This window comes from Panicum virgatum, chromosome 5N (genome assembly GCF_016808335.1).
Source record: "Panicum virgatum strain AP13 chromosome 5N, P.virgatum_v5, whole genome shotgun sequence".
Classification (NCBI taxonomy): domain Eukaryota; kingdom Viridiplantae; phylum Streptophyta; class Magnoliopsida; order Poales; family Poaceae; genus Panicum; species Panicum virgatum.
In genome coordinates this window covers 8,519,174-8,538,519 of record NC_053149.1, presented here as the reverse complement: position 1 = coordinate 8,538,519, position 19,346 = coordinate 8,519,174, and the positions used below count along the sequence as shown (strand labels likewise).

The 19,346-nt window shown below is 50.5% G+C and overlaps 1 protein-coding gene across 1 annotated transcript; it reads left to right on the top strand.

Annotated features, from left to right (window-relative positions):
- The first annotated feature begins 16,589 nt into the window (after positions 1–16,589).
- LOC120674306 (protein ASPARTIC PROTEASE IN GUARD CELL 1-like) lies at positions 16,590–18,790 on the top strand. Its single transcript, XM_039955478.1, has one exon. The coding sequence runs from the start codon at positions 16,842–16,844 to the stop codon at positions 18,366–18,368; it is 1,527 nt and encodes a 508-aa protein (XP_039811412.1). The 5' UTR covers positions 16,590–16,841; the 3' UTR covers positions 18,369–18,790.
- The last annotated feature ends 556 nt before the right edge of the window (positions 18,791–19,346 follow it).

Sequence of the window (19,346 nt, the reverse complement as noted above, 5' to 3'; positions counted from 1 at the left end):
CACATACGGTTACGGGTTCACACTTGGGGTACAACTTAAACTAGTGGGCTGGGAGGATACAACACTAGGGTGGCGTCGGCCATTCTAATCGCGGGGCGAGCCTTCTTCTGGGGCGGAGTGTGCAAGTAGTCCTTGCTCGTCGTCCTCTAGGTTTCCATTTGCCAAGGATTGCGTAGCAGCTTCTCCTTCATCGGTGGCAGTAGACCTTTCAGGATTCGCGGGTGGGGCTTGTGGGGTTATCACGAGTGGTCCCCATCCTATGACAGGCGTCCCGAGTAGAACTTGGTCTTCTCCAATTGCCGGGACTGGGGTTCCACTTCTGGTCCACTCTTGCATACGCCGGTCTCGGGCTTGCCTGAGGCTCTCCTGGGCAACTGCTCCACTGCTGACTGCAGCTGCGGCTCTTGCCTCGGCTTGGGCTGCTCGTTTCTGTTGCAGTCTTACCGCGAGCTCTGCTTGCTCGGCTCGATGGGTCTGCTCCCTCAGAATATTGGCTTGCTCGTCAAAGAGTTGATCCAAGGCGGCTAGGTAAGTGGCCACTTGGTACAGTGTGTCTTCTTCATGGCGGCGTCGTTCCAGACTTCTCATGCGTGCTTCCCAAACTGGGGTTTTGATGGCCGGCGGAAAGAACCTCATTGGCGTGGGGGCTAGGTGTTCTTCGAAAATCCGGCACAGGTAACGGAGCGCCTTTCTGATGGCCAAGGGATAGGTGTCTTGGTGCCTAAATCCCGTAGCAGTCACACGCCACGGCTGGACGTCGGGGTAGCGATCACTCCTGGCGATGACCAGGATCACCCTGCAGTGGAGGGTACCATGGCGCTCGTACTCTCTGCTGTAGTACCTTGGGCGTTCTGTGACGCCAAGGCTTTCCAGGGCGTTGATCAACAGGCTGGGGAAGCCAGGTGCAGCTTGGCAATTGCCCTGGGTCCATCCTCCCTCAGCCATCTGAAAACAAAGATAGGGTGAATAAACTTGCACAATTATTTGGGGTACACAAAGGGAGTAGATGATATTTATTATTGCAACATGGTGGGATACAGACTTCATGGATACACGATTATCAGGGCAAAGGTTCTTGCTTGGGGTGCTACTCCTATCATGGGGACTCTTCCTCGATCCGGATAGGGTGCTTCTTCAGTGGAAGACACTGATCCATCACGTTATCCTCGGTCTGAGTACCTTTATCCCAATGGGTTTCTTCGGGTTCTTCTTCTTCAGTCTGAGTGCCTACTTCCCAATGGGTTTCCATGGGTTCTTCTTCTTCCTCTATCCACCCACCTATTCCTCTGCGAGCCTCGTAATCTTGCATTCGGGCTTGGAGAGCGGCTAGGGAATTTTCGGCACGTGCGACTCTTGTCCGTTGTTCTTCCAGTTCTGCTTCACATTCTTGCATTTGGACTTGGAGAGTGGCTAGGGAATACGCGGCGTGTACGGCTCTTGTCCGTTGTTCATCCAGCTCTTGGGTTGCCTTCTCTGCTCTGTGGACTTGTTGCTTCAGTTCTGCCGCTTGTTCGCGGTAGAGCTCATCCAGGCCGGTGAGATAGATGGATAGGTGGGAGACCGTATCTTCCAGGTCTTCTTCTTCTCTTCCAAGTCTTCTCATCCGGGCAATCCATGTGCGTCCTCTTCCTTCAGTCGGCGGGAAAAAACCCATAGGATTCCGCTGAAGGTGATGCCTGTAGATCATGCGTAGGCGTCGCAGGGCTTTACAGGCGGCTTTTCGATAGGTGTCCGGGAAGCGAAAACCAGTGGTGGAGATGAACCAAGGGTCCACATCTGGGTAGCGGGTGCTTTTTCCCACAAAGATCATCAGGTCGCACCGAAAAGTGTCTATGGAGTCGTACTCCCGGTAGACAAACTCTGGTGGGTCCACAACTCTGATGCGTTACAGACTGAGTATCAACAACTTAGGAAGGCCGGGCTCTGCGTGACAGATTCCGCCAATCCATCCATTGTCAGCCATCTGGAACAGGGCAAGAACCAGTGGTGAGTGTTTGTGTGAAAGAAGGATTAAGGAAAGAAAAATCCTTGTGTCAAAGGGCCAGAAAAAGGGATTTTGCTCCTAGGGTCACGTCCTACGGCCAACCTGGCTCTGATACCACCTGAAGCATCCCCTCATAAGAGAAGACTTAAATGTGATACAAACATCAGTCCCAGGAGGCTGATGACACATTTATTACATCAGATGATTCATTACCGTACAACTTTACGCGGTAGTGAGCAGAGAAGCGTCACTATCGCGAGGATTACAATCCACACACACGCTACGATATTAAATATAAAAAGAAGATCATCAGAATGGGGTGAGTACAAACGTACTCAGCAAGTCCAACCACACCCACGGAGGGGGTATAAACAGAATATAATGCACAGGGTAATTCAAGGATCAGGCTAGGGTTTGTTTTGCGGAAAGCAATATTTAATGCAGGGGTTTATTTGAAAGAAAGCATTTTCCAAAACTAGTTTTCTAGTACCGAGTAACACGAGGGGTTGATCCACACAGGATCCAAGTTTTAAGACTGCTACCGGACTCCTCATCCGCCGTAGCACACGGCACAACTGCTGGACACATCTCCAAAACAACTCACGCCAACCCATCCATTCCCAGATGAAACACTAGTTGTGAGACCACACCGTAACTCGCCCAGTACCGTGGGCACGGACTATTCGAATAGGTTTCAACTCTGCAGAGGTGTGCAACTTTACCCACAAGTGGGGTACCACAACACGATCACCTTAGTGTCGGTGCAGATCCCAACAAAGCCTTTATCCACCTTAGCTAGACCTGACTAGCCACCACGGGATCCACCAAGGGGCCATTGACCTATCTCTGAGGTTTAACTGGGGCCTAAGTCACACAGAACATATCCCTTCTCCTTTGTCACTCGTTGCTCTCAGCTCTCCTGATGGCTATCAGACTAACTAGTGGGGTTTATGTTAGGCCGTTGCCCATACACGGTCGAGTGGTTTGCACGAAAGTGGAGTTAGGTGAGATGTAACACCAACTCGGTCCTTAGGGGTGACAAGATGGATATCTCCCTTCCTTGCTTTGCCACACAGGCACAAGCACACCGAACAGCAAATCACACAGAAATGCCATCCATCCCGTCTAGACTTATCTTTCGAAAATTCCACTTTTATCCCTTCCCACACACACACCTTTTCTTTATAAAACAAGTTGTATTGTGTATAAGGTCCTAAGCGTTCTAGCAGCGATTAACGTCCAAACAGAATCAGACATTAATCTAGGTGGTCAAGGAATGGTTCTAACAAATCAAGGGTGGCTATCCAACCGTGTTTTCAGCAAGCAAAACACATGCAATTTTATAAAACAGGCCAATAGGTTGTGTTTATAAAAACTAGGACAAAAGCATGCATCAAAGGATGGGATTGAACTTGCCGTCTTCGAAGCCTTCGGGGAGGTCCTGGTCGAAGCACTGTCCTTCGGGCTCGGGTCGCGAAAATGGTCCTCGTTCGCGGGCTCGCAGTACCGCTCGTCAACGGGCTCAGCAGCAGCTCAGGCTCGCAGTGAGGGAGAAGGGAGAGGGGGGCCCGCGAGGTCGATTCCCGGCAGCAGCTCGGGCGGAGGCGACCCGGGTCGGCCTGGCCGCGACGGGGTGCGGCAGTTGGCGGCGGCGGCTTTGGGCCGGCGACTCGGAGTCACGGCGGCGGGCAAGGGAAGGGGGAAAAGGAAGAGAGAGCCTCGGGGGTACCGATGCCCACCTTGGCTTGGGCTGTGGCGCTGCGGGGAGGGGAGCTCCGCGGTGGCCGGTGCTTGGGGCAGCGGCAATGGTGGGTGGGGGTGCTGGGAGGTCGGGAAGGCGGTCGTGGAGCGGAGGGGTGGCGCTGGGGGTCTTTAATAGGTGCGCTAGGTCGGTGGTGCGGCGCGGGGAGGGTGGTGGCCGGCGGGGCGGCCGGCGAGCGGTGCGGGGCGGAGTAATGGCGCTCCGGCCGCTTGCTCGTGTCGGGACGCGGCGGCGCGGCCGGCGAGGACGGGGCAGAGGTGATGCGACTCCTCGGGCAGGTTTGCCGAGCGGGCCAGCGGCGCTGTGCAGGCTCTGGGACGGCCAGCGGCGAAGCGGGTCGCCGCACGTGGGAGCAGTGGGCAAGGCGGAGCACCAGCGACGGGCGGCGCGACGGATGGCCCGGCCGCGTGGAGCACGCGGGGGTACGGTGTGCGCCCGTGCGCGGAACAGGCTCTGGGCGTGCGCGCGGCGAGCGGGTGCGGCGTGTGCGCGTGCGTGCTCCCGCGTGGGGAGTAGGCGGGGTGCCCGGCCAGGAGGCGAGGCGTGCGGCGGGGTCGGGTGGTGCGCGGCCGAGCGGCGTCGCGGCGCGGTCAGGCCGAGCGCCGTGCGTGCATGCGCGTGGGCAGGCCGAGCGGGGCGCGTGTGCTGGGGTGGAGAGCGCGGCCGGGCGGAGCAGGGCGCCGTGGGCGGCCGGGGCGAGGGCGAGCGCGCGCGCGGGAGGCGAGGGGGGGTCGGGCCGGTGCGTGCGCAGCAGAGGGAAGAAGGAAGAGAGAGAAGGAAGGAGATAGGAAAAGAAAAGAAAATGGAAAATGGAGAAAAAGAAAGAGGAAAAGGGAAGAGTGAGAGAAAAAGAGAGAAAGAAAAATAGAAAAGGGAGAAAGGGAAGTAAAATGGGGAAAAAGAAAAAGGGAAGAGGGTGAGCGGGAGTGAGTGTGCGCCGGCGGCGATGGCGGGGTGCGCGGGCCAGGGGAGGCGTGCACGGCCCGGTGCGCGGGCCAGGGGAGGCAGCGGCGCGTGCGGCCGGCGAAAAGAGAAGATAGAAACGACAAATGGAATCGGGTGTCGGTACGGCGGAAACCTCTGGGGAAATTAGGGTTTAGAATTAATTGAGCTCAACGATGAAAAAGAGTTTTGAAAAATTTTAGCGTGTGATTTATTTGGTGAATTCTTCCTGTCGTTACATGTTCGGTCGCCACCAATTTGGAGATCCGACAGGCACTATTCCTGCCACGAGCGAAGCTCGGCCATGTCTGACGACTGTGAGCTGGACACTTGGTGGGTCCTCAAGCTCAAGCGCGTCTCTGCATGTGTAGGAATCAGTTGGCGGGCGGATGGGATCTCTCACGCAGGAGTTTCTCAATCCTAACTTGAGTGCAAGAGCCTGCCGGTACCTTAACGAAAGAAAAATCATTTCTCATCGCGAGTTCATAGCTTTACAAGCTATTTGTGCGTCCCATGAAGACTATCATGCCAATTTTTCGAACATATACGCAATAATCCAAATTAGTTTGTTATATATTTTAGTTGATCATTTAGGAATTCTCCAGATTCGGTTGAAATATATAACTGATTCGGTGTTAAAGGGAGAATTGTGAGGAGCCAACCCTAGTACGAGAGGATTGGGTTGGGTCAACCTATCGTGTACCGGTTGTTTTGCCAATAGCATCGCCGGACAGCTAAGTTGGTATGGAAGAACTGCTACGCCGCGTGAAATCCTTCTCTATACAAGTTCTCGTAAGAGGTTTTTGAACAGAACTTCGATATGCGAGAGGTGTAAGCACCGCGAGGTGTGAATCGATCTCGTACTTGAAACTTTCCAACCTTTGAGAAAAGGTATCGTACATATTTTGTATGGACTAGTGTCGTCAATTGCAGCAACCTTGGTGAGCTGAAGATTTTGACATAGGTGGTTCGTTAATGTTAAAATTATCTCGAAAATGTGACTCAAATAACTGCTACAAAAGAAGCCAATATTAGAATAAGAATGAACCGAGACAACTTTCGCTAGTGGAGACGCGGTAAGTACTAGAAAAAAAACAATGTTGTAAAGTGCTAGAGGTTCCTAAAGTTCATGCTGGATTGGTGACTCTAGAAATACACTCCTACCAACGTGGGGGTAAGGGGGAAAGTGCTCCCCTACCCCATGCATCCCGTGGACCCCCAACATCCCATCAATTTCCGGTCATGGATGAAGAAGAGGAAAAAGGAGGAAGAAGAAGAAAAAAAGTGGAGGAAGGAAGAAGAAAAGAAGAGAGGCGGGAAGAAGAACTAAAAAGCAAGCAGCTCCATTCTACAAGAACTAAAAAACTCTATTAATGATTTCGATAGATTTTGGCATGTGGTACGAGGTGGGCTAATAAAATTTTCTCAGTTTGAAACATTGACGATTAGATGCAGCAGAAAATTGATAGTATAGCAAGAGGTATGCCCCGATTAGCATTTCCAATGTTGAAGCACCATGAATTGTTTGATTTATGCAGCTTCGTGAGATGGGAGGTTTACTTTGACCTTGAAGTAAAATTGCTATTGTTACTTTTTATTTCAAAATGCTATCATATAAAGTGCCCACAGTTAACAACTCTGCCTTGAGCACTGGCAAGATCTTGGATGAGTCACTTCTTTTCAAACAGTTACATATTTTGTAGTACCAAGTGGCTTCAATTGCAGCAGTCTTTGTGAGAGGTGGGTTTCAGCATAGGTGGTTCGCTAATGTTAAGATTATCTAACAAAATGTGACTCAAACAACTGCTACAAGAGAAGCTAATCTTAGAATAAGAATGAACTGAGACAACTTACACTAAGGGACAAACGGTAAGGACAAAAAAAAAACAATGTTGTAAAGTGCTAGCTCTGAAGTTCATTCTGGATTGTTGACTCTAGAAATACACTCCTACCAAGGCTATATTAAAAACATAGGTGAGTTACGAGTACTTAATTATAGGCAGGGCTGGACCCAACATGAGGGTAGGGGGGCTCATGCCCCCTTACCCATGCATCTCATGAAGAAAAGAAGAGGAGGGAGGAAGAACTAAAACTCCATGAATGAGTATGGCCGGAATCAGCAACAGCTGGCAGAGCACCGATTTCCTGGGGGCGTTTGGCATGCCGTGGTCATTCTTCTGCCGCTCTATTTTAGTGCCAAAGGAATGAGCCCATCTAGTGAGTTGGCGTCGGGTTGTGCAAGAAATATGATACCAAACCTCACAGGCAAACTACTGATGTCAGCCTACCTCATGGGAGCCTGCATCACCCCATTGGTCCTGTTTGGTTTTTGTCTTCTAGGGACTTTTAAAAGGGAGTCTTACATGCATGAAATACTAAATGAAGTCTATTTGCAAAACCTCTTCACGAATGGGTGTAACTGTCCGCGACAAATGTAATGATGGTAATTAATCGATAATTAGATACAGTGATGCTACAATAACCATCCTCTAATCATGCGGTCAAAGATCTCATTAGATTCGTCAGGGTTCCTAGCGCAGGGTTCTGGAGTTGGTTTTATCAACTACTTTTATTTAATACCCCTAATTAGCGATCAAATTGTGAACAGTTCCGCTTGTAGACAAACCAAACTAGGCCATTTTTTGCGGGTTTTCGGATTGGGGGTCTTGCTCTGTCCATGAGTGTGGAGGCAATCGTCTCCTTCCTTTTTTTTTTAAGGAGTCTCCTTCCTGCAGTAAGAGGTAAGATACTCAGCTGAGGCATATAAAGGTCCGGATTTGAAATTGCACATGGAGCAGCGCATGACATGACACGAATGAACTGGATATAAATATAGGACATTCAAGGAACCTACATATAAGACTCGTTGGATATTCCGATCGTCTTGGAGAAGATCTTCTACCCTGCCGCCCTAAATATTCGGTATCCAAATAATTCCATCAGGATTATGCCTTTATGCCTTTTTTCAATTATTTTTTCAACTAAGTGAATCGCTGCACAACTCATCATCAATATCAATTCTATCCAGGAGTGTTCTGGAGCTCCAACACCTGCCCGCTCGTGGGGCGCAACCTCTCCCCTCCCGGGCACCCATGAAGCCCTGTAGGAACGGAGGGAGTCACATCCATCACATGATTTGTTGTGTGCTAAGCCCGGGCGAACACAGAACACAAAGTAAAGTCATGCGTGAGTTGGCACAATTACACCTTGGAGCCCGAGTTTGGAATGACGCTTGTTTAAGTTTTAGTAAAGCAGATTTACTTCTTTTAAAATGATTTAGATCTTATATTTGCCTCCTCAGGCTATGTTTATATGCCTTCGCGAGCGAAGTAAATGGTAAATATAAGATAGATTCGCGACTTGGCGAGCGGCTCGCCTCCATGATGCAGCCCAGGCCGGGACGCGCCTAGGCCCATTTTTGTGGTAGTCGCTGTCTCCTTTTCATTGCACAGTACTAGTACACACGCAGGAAGGAAAGATGGCTGGGCCGTTGTTGAGCACAGGCCAGCCCGGGCCGGGCAGGGGTAGCAGCATGCCACGATCAATGATAGCTGTTGCAGCAACCAGCTACGTAGGGTAAGGAAGAGGAAAACCCAGCGGTCGTCAGTGTCTGGCTGTCTGGTGGTCCTCACCTCACCTCAGCTTCCCTTCGTCGATGCGCGCCCCACACGCAGTAGGCGAGCACCCGCCGCAACCTGGCCTCGCCTGAATTAGCGGCTTTTATTAGGAAAAATCATCACATGCCATTGGTTACACGATAAAACCCTTTTATTAGCACCGGGCGAGCGCGCGCGAGCACACGCAGCGACACGGAAAGGCCGGCGCCTCGCCGGAGCAGGTATGTGCTGCTCAGGAGTAGTTCAGTGGTTCTCTTCTGCGTCCGGTGCTGCTCTGCCGTTACGCCGCAATTAACGTGCCCTGTGTAACTACTTTGGTGCGGACACGGGCTCCATCCATCCATGGATCGTCCGTGCCGGGGACGACCTGACCGGAGCAGCCCAGCAGTTACTCCGAACCAAATGCTCGCAGTAATGTTTTTCTGTCCTGCATACTGCGACGAGGGCCACAGAGGGATTAACACCGGGGTCCGTAGTGGGACCGTGGAGTAGTAGTGATGTATCTGCAGACCAGCGGCGCTGAAGCAGCAGACACTGCGGGGGGGCTGATCTTGGGAGGAGTTGGTTGGCGGTTAATGGGGGTTCTGATTACAGGTTGATGCTTCTCCTGCTCGGCTCCAGATATTTGGATTCTTTTATTACTACTAGCTTGAAATGAAACTACCACACCATCAATCATAACTGGACGCGTCACGCGCTACCGCAATGCCACACGGGCCGTGGGTTCTTGCTCTACGGCCGTAACACACGGCAGTGATCCTACGGAGATCTCCGAATGATTCGGCGGAGCGTTTTTTTTTTCTTCTTTTTTGGAAGGAAGTTTGACAAGCTCGGTGCCCACAGGCGATCAACGCCTCGTTGTAGGCTGCTGCGTCCTGCCAGTCTCCTTGCAACCACGCAGTGGAATGTTCACACCACAAATGGGTCACTGACGGACTGACCCCATTGGGCTAGCAAGATTCCGCAAAGCCGGCGGACGGAGAAACCGCAGCATCCAGGTATAGCAGACCAGGTTAGTGTGGGTCAGCCATATTTCAGAAACAAAAAAAAAAAAGAGTGTGCCACCGCCAGGAGCTTGACCGGAGCAGTACCTCGCTGTCTCTCAATATACTATCTTTTTCGCCTATGTGATATACTAGTCTATCAATTCGTGCTCCCACACAGACTAATTAGAATTAATATAAAAATAGAGTTAATAATTACAATTAATTTTGTGATTAGTCTACATTTAAAACTTCAAATGTTGAAGAGTCCCTTTCAAAAATGCAAAAATGCAAAGTGATCTAAATAAGGCCTTAGTTGAACTATTTGTTTGTGAATTGGTATTCTTATCTCTTCCATCATGTATGAATATATGACGACATATATCGTGGGTAGTATTTTTATATAAATAATAATTTAAACTCAGATTTAAATAATAATTTATATAAATAATAATTTAAATAATAATTTATACTGGTGCCTTTAATATCTTATAATTGTATAATTTAGATTCAGATTTAGGAGTATTTTTAATGGTAATTTAGGAGTAATTTCTTTTGTAATAAATTTGATATAATTGGATAATTTATATGCAAATTTAGGGGGATATTTGTATTATTCTTATAATGGCATGTGTGGGTAATTTACACAAAGATTAGAGGGTTATTTTAGATTTGTTTATAATGGCAGAGGTGGGTAATTTAGATATATGTTTAGGAGGTTATTTTAGTCTATTTTTATAATGACAGAAGTGGATAATTTATTAGAAAAAATAACAGATCTGATGGTTATTATAATTATAGTTGTTGGATCGATGGTTGGATGTTTCTAATTTTTGTGAGAATTTATAAGATTTCTCTATTTTTTCAGAGTATCCACCCAGGATCCTAGGTGGCTTCATGCTCTAAAGAAGCCTCCAATTAGTAATAGTAATTCAATTAGTAATAGTAAGATAGGCACATGCAGCAGTGACGCAGGCTCAGATTTGGCCGCGACCTTTATGAACCACTCTTCCTTTTCTTTTCCTTGTGGATATAGCGGCACGAGATGCATGGATGTGGCACAATGCTTGCTTGGAACGGCTGGAGCAAGCGAAGGAAGGAACCGTCTCAACGGAACGGGGGAGCTCGTCAAGTTTCGCGGAACGGAACGGCTGGATGTGTGTCGGGCTTGATTCCGCAGGATGCAAAGACGGGTAGGTAAACGGCGCCCATCCTTGACTTGAGTATCCTTCGGCAGCGCCGGTGCTCATCAAATACTGTACTCCTGTGTTGTAACTTGTAAGTAGCCAATTAGGTGGTGTTTGTCTTTGCATAACTGCAGTGCACTCCGGCAGCTGCAGGAGAAGTGACAGTGATCGACCCGTTTCGTTAGTTTGAGAGCACGCATGGCGCCAACAGATATTCAACTCAGGGGCACCGAAGCAAAGCTGCGACCTCAGCCCAAACGAACAAACCTGAGAATGGCTCGCTACGTTACGGCGCCAGCACTAAACGACCGTCCCGCGGAACATCACGTGCCGGTGGTGGCCGTAAAACGCACGACACGGGCAGCATCGCCATTGCTGCACGGAGATTTGGGGATGTTGATCCTGCGCCTGGCGCCTGTTAGTGTGTTAGTGTTGATCTCCGCCGACTTAGTCCAACGACCGAGTCGGCCCCTTGACTCGGCTCCCTGGTCGGTTTAGCCCAACCTAACTGGGTTGTGGACCCCTATCGCGCCGGCACTATATAAAGTAGGTGGAGGCTATAGAGAAAAAGACCCTGAGATAGAATTGTGCCCACTCACCCACCTCAGCGACCCTACCGATCGAGGGAGTGCCAGAAGCGACGGGAAGTCCGCCGCCCCTGCATCGCACCACCGCCGTCATCCTCTAAACCTCCAGCGACCCGCTGCGTCAACGGCCCTCACCAACCTCGCCGTCGATGCCTCGACTCCGTCCTCGCCGTGGTCAACAACTCCAAGGCTTCCGGCTCACGGGCGTCTGGTCTGCTACCTCTGCTTCTCTCTCTAGTTCTGGTAGACCTAGGACTTGATGTATCATGTGAAAAGTAAACTTGAATGAAATCCTATCCGATCTATTCACTGTGTGATCCTGGTGATTTAACAATGGTATCAGTCGCCTACTCGAGTGAGTAGATTGGTATTGGGGCAAAAGAATCAGAGAACAGAAAGAATCGAGATCGGTCTCGGATCGAAAAAGTCAAAGTTCAAGAACCCTAACCCTACGGGGGGAATTACTTATTCCTCGCCGGTCGCGGACCGCCTTGGCCCACTACCGCTCGGTGTGCTCAGAAAGTGCGAAGACTCGATCTCGAATTGAAAGAAATAGAGATAAAAGAAAGAAGATTTCGATCTCGAATTGAAGAAGCGAAAGCCAAATCCCTAACCCCAGAAAAGAAAGTAGACCGGCAGGATACACCTGCAGGTCTCACCGTCGTTTCCACCACCGGCAGCCACCTCGGCGCTAAGCAGGAGATCCACCCGAGGCGCCGGCGCAAGACCGCGGCACCGTTGCTATGAAAGGACCGCCGCTACCGGCTGATGGCTCAAGGGCACCGACGCAGAGCTACTCAACGGCGGCGCCCCCACCCCCCGGTGGGAGCGCTCGCCGGCGAGGGGACCCGCGGTGGTGCCGCACCTTCTTCCGGCTGCCATGGGCGGCCCCTGGCTCCGTGCTTCACCCCTGTGCGGCGCTGAGAGAAAAGAGGAAAAGGAGACACAAAGAAGGGAATGGGCTCGTGCGCGGTAGTGCATGGACTCGCCGGCCATGGGGCCGAGCGACGCGGCGGCGGGAGCGCCGCCGGCGGCCGCCACTCGGGCCGAGAAAGGAAGGGAGTAATCCCTAGGGTTAGGGTTTAACCGGTGCCCATTTTATCCTCTCGGCACGGTCCACCGTAGGATGGAGTGGATTGCCGAGATTTAGGCGGGGGTGGGGAGCGCACTGTTGGGCCGGCTGGGCCGCTGCTGCCCAGGCCGCGCCGAATGGGCCGCGCGAGTGCACGTTGGCCCGCGAGCGTGAAGGCGCTTTGCGAGCTGGGCAGATGCGCCGCGCGAGTGCATGGTCCATGGGCCGATTTCTTTGCTGGACCGTCCGGGCCGCGCGCGAGCAGGCCGGGCCAAAGGCTAGGCTCAGGCGCTAGCCACTATTGGCTACTGGGCCACTTGAATAGTCAACACAGTTAAAAGTTTTTCTATTTCAGAAGCCGATTTTTGAGTAAAGTTTTGATGATTGTGATTTCTATTCAATGTTACACCAATGTGTATACTGTTTAGAAGAATAAAAGAGCAAGACAAGAAAGATTAAAGTTAATTCTAATGTTGTCATTTTCTGACCAAAGTTGATGATGTCAATATTATAATTATAATGCTAGTGATTAATTCTATTTCTGCCCAATGGTGATATAGAATTGAAAGTACCGGAAAAATGTATGTTTTTAATTTTGACCAACGTTAAATTAAGACATACAATTCTTCCCAGTAGAGAGAAGTAAGCAAAGAAAAGTTGATTTCGTTCAACGCTACAGATAAAGTTTTGAGTTTACTTAGCTGCATTGTTGAGGTTAAGAAAGAAAAGAGTTTGCGTCATTCTGACCTTTTGGTTGATAAGGAAAAGAGACACAACTGCTTCGAAAGTTTTTCATGGTATTGTCATTTGTTAAATTTTCTGATTAAATTGGAACAAACGAGAAGATTTAATCAGAAAAAAAGTATATATGCATATTTTAGTCATTGTGACTAAAGTTTTGTCACTATAAAATGTTTTTTTTGTCCTTCAATAGTAAAGACAACGGTTGAAATGAATAAGATGCATGTTCAATTCGACCAACATTGAATTAAACATGTGAATTGGCAAAGTTGTTCATGTCCTGCATGGCAGGGAAAATTTGTGATAACTCATGTACTACTTGAGTATCACAGAAAAGAGAAAAAGTCTAGGGGAGCCCTTTAAGCTACCCCAGCAATACTCACGCACTTCAATAGTGTCATGTTGGATAGTGACTTGGAAATAGTCGAAGGACAGAAGAAAGTGGTATATGAACCAAAAGTTAAGATTGCAAGCATGACTTGCAAAAGTATAGCAATATGAAGAACTCTAATGAGTTCTTTGAAAGCGTAACAGTAAGAAGAACTCTGATGAGAGAAATGGAACGAGGAAAAAGGTACCCCTGTTGTTATGCATGACTTGATCATGTGAATAAACCAAGTAGTTAAAGAATCCTCGTTCGCAAGTGTTAGAAATAGTTTCGAAATTATGGCAGCAAAGTTTGTGCCATATTTCGAGGGGGAGAAAGATTAGAAAGACAAGAAAGATTAAAATTTAAAAGAAATTTCCCCTTGAAGTTAAATGCGATACATTTTAAAGCAAGAGTGATCTATTAAAGAAAACTTTGAGTACAACGTTCATAACATTAATACCCCTTCCATAGAAATAAGAAGAGATTCCTGAAGGTTTTTAGGTTCAACAGAAAGCCTCAAAGCAACCGAAAAAAAAGATGGTGCTTAAAACACCCTATGAGGCTTGGAAAGACTAAACCCAAACAAAAGCTAGAAGATATTTCATCTTTACAATAGATGTGATAATCTGATGGAGTAAAGTATGTCGAGGACTAAGGCTTGAAGAGAAGTGGAACCGTACGTTCACTCCAATGTTTCAAGCACTACAATATGATAGAAGTTGAGGTGACAATTGTCTTTTGTCATTAAAGAGCGGCAATAGCCCCAGACAGAAAGCAATATGTCTAGCCATCTATTGTTAAAGGATAAGAAATGTATGTAAGTGAAGAAGTACAGATGAAGGTGATTCCACGTCATTTGGAGAAGTCGTGAGAGGCGCTCATTCATCGAAGTGGCAAGAAGCCATGGAAGATGTTATGAGGCAAGTTCCAAAATTATTTTGGAACATAGAATAAGTTCCTAACGGAGCCAATACAGTAGGCTATAATGGGTCTACAAGATTAGAATGTGACTCCAGATGGAATTGGAAAGTTGCTAAGCGCGATTTGTAGCAAAAGGCTTTATGCAAAGAAAAAGAATTAGTTATGATGAGATATTCTTGTAGTCTCATGAAAAGATTCTTTTAGAATCATAATGACAATGGTAGTATACCACTTTTAGAATTGTATCAGATGGATGTTGGAGCAATATCTCCCAACGGAGATTTGTACAAGAAAGTATATTCATGACATAACCAAATGATTTTTGTTGTGGAAAGAAAAGAACATTAGGATACTACCTGATGACATCAGATCACAGAATAGTGGTATCTAAAGTTTTGTGAGAACAAAGAAAAGTTTTGGGTTTTAAAGTTAAGGTAAATACAAGATGACAAATTGCAAATATGCAAAGTGTAAAGATGGGAAATACCTTTCCCGCAAAGTTCAAAGAAGAAGGTTATTATGACATCCAATTTTGATAAGAAAAATCTCGGCGAATACCCATTCGCTATAGGAATGGAAATTTACTGGGATAAAAGAAAATGGGGTATTAGGACTATTGCAAAGAGTGTACTTAGAAAAGAATTCTAAAAAAATATAGTATGCATGCGAGTAAGCCTACGCATGTCCTACTGTCAAGGGTAATCGTTTTGGAATTTTCAGTATTCCAGGAACCAATGTGAGATCGATCGAAAGAAAATGGTTTCATGTGCTTCAGCTGTTGGAAGCAAAAGCAATGCTCAAGAAAGAATCTACCCTGACATAGCTCATATATCCGGGATATTTTGGCAGAGTCCAATCCAGCAATAAATCACTGAAATGGAGTTAGAGAATGATTTTGCATTCTTGTAAAGCATTGTAAGTCTCATGCTAAGTAGAAAGAAAAACATGCTCTCAAAAGGTTGAGAGCAAAAAGAACTGAGTTTTGGTGAGATATTTAGTGAAGCCCACAGTAGTAGCTAACACTCGCGCTTGGAGTTTTATTGTGGAAAAGCTCCAAAGCAAAATAGTTGTGATATCGTGCGTCATGTATACCCAAAGTTTAGCATGATATGAGGCTACAGGACAGACTAAATGATTAAAGAAATCTTTACTCGGAGTTGATAATGGTAGACGACAGCAATATATCATTCAAGTATTTTCTCTCCAATGACGATATGTCAAGTGTGCTGCCAAACACATTGATAGTGAGTTTTATGTTGCAAAATCCAGAATCATATAATAGCATTGAGCATCAAAGTATCAATTAAGTGCATGCGGATCCGCTTACCAAAAGTCTACCACCCAAGTCGACATGAGTTTTATGGGAGGGCTATGATTTCTGGATTACTAAAGGGCCCAGAAAAAGATTGAGGTTTTGTTTCAATACAGAAAGGTGCATTGTGGTTGTTAATCTGACGGTAATTGGTAACCGTCGTGATAAGGCACGCCCTACGTACTGATCTGCAATGAGATGAGGACCAAGAGCAAAGTAAATAAAGAGAAAATAAACAGTTAAGTTCGAGTTGAATAGTCTAAAGTATAAAGGTGAGATCAAGGAGGAGAATGTTAGTGTTGATCTCCGCCGACTCAGTCCAACGACCGAGTCGGACCCTTGACTCGGCTGCCTGGTCGGGGGAGCCCAACCCAACTGGGTTGTGGGCCCCTATCGCGCCGGCACTATATAAAGGAGGTGGGGGCTATAGAGGAAAAGACCCTGAGATAGAATCGTGCCCACTCACCCACCTCAGCGACCCTACCGATCGAGGGAGTGCCGAAAACGACGGGAAGTCCGCCGCCCCTGCATCGCGCCACCGCTGTCATCCTCTAAACCTCCAGCGACCCGCTGCGTCAACGGCCCTCGCCAACCTCGCCGTCGATGCCTCGACTCCGTCCTCGCCGTGGTCAACAACTCCAAGGCTTCCGGCTCACGGGCGTCTGGTCTGCTACCTCTGCTTCTCTCTCTAGTTCTTGTAGACCTAAGACTTGATGTATCATGTGAAAAGTAAAGTTGTATGAAATTCTATCCGATCTATTCACTGTGTGATCCTGGTGATTTAACAGCGCCCTCACCTAAGGCTTGTTTAAATGCGAAAAGTTTCAGGTGTAAAGTACTGCAGCATTTTCGTTTGTATTTGATAATTATTGTCCCGCCATGGATTAACTAGGTTCGAAAGATTCGTCTCGCAAATTATAGTCAAACTGTGTAATTAGTTATTTTGTTTAACTATATTTAATATTTCATATATACGTTTAAATATTCGATATGATGAAAAATCTTATAAAATTTTAAAATTTTAGATGCATCTAAACAGGGCCTAATCCTTCGACCGAAATCATTGCTCGCCCCGCCCGCCGCTCCCGCCCTCTCTACTGTCCCCCACCACCACCACCGTCTTCCAGCTTATTAAAAGCTCCTCCGCTACGCTCGCCGCCGCGGGGGTGGAAGCGGGTTAATCCAGCACCGGAATGACGTGATCTCCCCCCGTTCGATTCCATCCAGTGCCCTCATCACTGCAGGCTGCAAGCAGACGGCGGCCTTGAAAAATCCGACCACCATCCTCGCTCCGCATCACTCATTCCTCCGCCCGACACTCCCAAGCCCCACTCCACTGCCACCGACCGGTAGCGGCGCCACAATGCGGCCGCCTACCCTCCTCCCGCTCGCCGCCGCCGCCCTCCTCGTCCTCGCCGCCGCCCCGACGCCCGCCGCCTCCCGCCACCACCGCCCCGCGCAGGCGGCGGACACCGAGACGCTCGACGTCGCCGCCTCCCTCTCCCGCGCCCGCGCCGCGCTCTCCACCGATGCCGCCTCGCTGCACCAGTCCGCCGCCGCCGGGAAGCCGAAGCGCCGGTCCCCGCGGCCGCGGGAGGGCGCCTCCTCGCTCACGCTGCGGCTCCACGCGCGGGACTTCCTGCCCGGGGAGCAGGGCCGGCACGAGAGCTACCGGTCCCTGGTGCTGTCCCGCCTCCGCCGCGACGAGTCCCGCGCCGCGGCGGTGGCGGCGCGCGCGGCGCTGGCGGCGGACGGGGTGACGCGCATGGACCTGCGCCCCGCCAACGCGTCGACGGTGTTCGCGGCCTCCGCGGCGGCGATCCAGGGCCCCGTGGTGTCCGGCGTGGGGCAGGGCAGCGGCGAGTACTTCTCCCGCGTCGGGATCGGCAGCCCCGCGCGGCAGCTGTACATGGTGCTGGACACCGGCAGCGACGTCACCTGGGTGCAGTGCCAGCCCTGCGCCGACTGCTACCAGCAGACGGACCCCGTCTTCGACCCCTCCCTCTCCGCCTCCTACGCCGCCGTCTCCTGCGACTCCCCGCGCTGCCGGGACCTCGACACCGCCGCCTGCCGCAACGCCACGGGCGCCTGCCTCTACGAGGTGGCCTACGGCGACGGCTCCTACACCGTCGGCGACTTCGCCACCGAGACGCTCACGCTGGGGGACTCGCAGCCCGTCGGCAACGTCGCCATCGGGTGCGGCCACGACAACGAGGGGCTCTTCGTCGGCGCCGCGGGGCTGCTCGCGCTCGGCGGGGGCCCGCTCTCCTTCCCGTCCCAGATCTCCGCCACCACTTTCTCCTACTGCCTCGTGGACCGCGACTCCCCCGCCGCGTCCACGCTCCAGTTCGGGGACGGCGCCGCCGAGGCCGGCACCGTGACGGCCCCGCTCCTCCGCAGCCCGCGCACGAGCACCTTCTACTACGTCGCCATGACCGGCATCTCCGTGGGCGGGCAGCCGCTGTCCATCCCGCCCTCCGCCTTCGCCATGGACGCCGCCTCGGGGTCGGGCGGCGTCATCGTCGACTCGGGCACCGCCGTCACGCGGCTCCAGGCCGCGGCCTACGCGGCGCTCCGCGACGCCTTCGCCCGGGGCACGCCGTCGCTGCCGCGCGCGCCCGGGGTGTCGCTGTTCGACACGTGCTACGACCTGTCGGGCCGGACGAGCGTGGAGGTGCCCGCGGTGGCGCTGCGGTTCGAGGGCGGCGGCGCGCTGCGGCTGCCGGCGAAGAACTACCTGATCCCCGTGGACGGCGCCGGGACCTACTGCCTGGCGTTCGCGCCCACGAACGCCGCCGTGTCCATCATCGGGAACGTGCAGCAGCAGGGCACCCGCGTCAGCTTCGACACCGCCAAGGGCGCCGTCGGCTTCACGCCCAACAAGTGCTAGCCTGGCAGAGTGGCAGGGCAGGGCGAGCGCCCTCCCTGGCAGAGAGTAGTATTAGTGGAGTGATTAGTAGCGGAGGTAATTAATGTAATGTTATTTGGCGGGCCGGTTGTGGGGCCGGGAGGTGACGAGGAGGACCCACCAGGGGTCTCTGCGCTGCCGCTGCCGGTCTGGGGAGACGCGAAAGGCCAAGGCGAGGACAGCCTGGGCGGTGGGGTCCCGTGTTTTTCTCGGTCTTTGAGTATGGATGGGGTGCGTGCTTGCGTGTCGTCGGGCTTCCTTTGGGGTTGGGTGGGCATGGGTGTGCATGGATGTGCGTGCGGGGAGCCGTGGCATGACCAACTGCCTCTTGCCATGGGGTGCTCCGGTTTATTTAAAATTTCATCTCATGTCCAGAAAATGGAAGTTTCCATCCCTCGGAAACACACAGCTGCGTTTAGTTCCCAACAAAAAGTATCCCTTACATTAAATTTTTAGACAATGTACGGAGCATTAAATACTGTTAAAAGATATAATTAATTACATAGTCTAATTAATTTTTTATGAGATAAATTAATTAATTCATAATTAGACATTAATTGTCAAATAATAACGAAATGGGTTATAGTAGCCAAATTCAAACTTTTTCACCAACTAAACACTCCCATAGACTGACTTCAAAAGAGAAGGTAGTAGCATTTTTGCCTCTCCGGGAGTCACTGTTCATGCGAAGCAACATCTTCAACGGATGAGGCAACGATGGAAGGCAGATTGTCTTTGAGAAGAGAGGCGATGCAAAATTACATCGCCTCTCTCCTCAAACGCATCCACGAGGACGGCGGGAGGGGGCGCACCGGGCTGGGGAGCAGAGGCCGGTGCAAGGTCGCGGCGGCGGCGGTGGCGGCTCCGGCGCGGGGTGGAAGAGATGCGACGGCAGGCTCGGGCCCCCTTCGTCCTTCCTCCTCCGCCGCAGAGCTTGGCCGCCCCTGCTCCTGCTTCGCC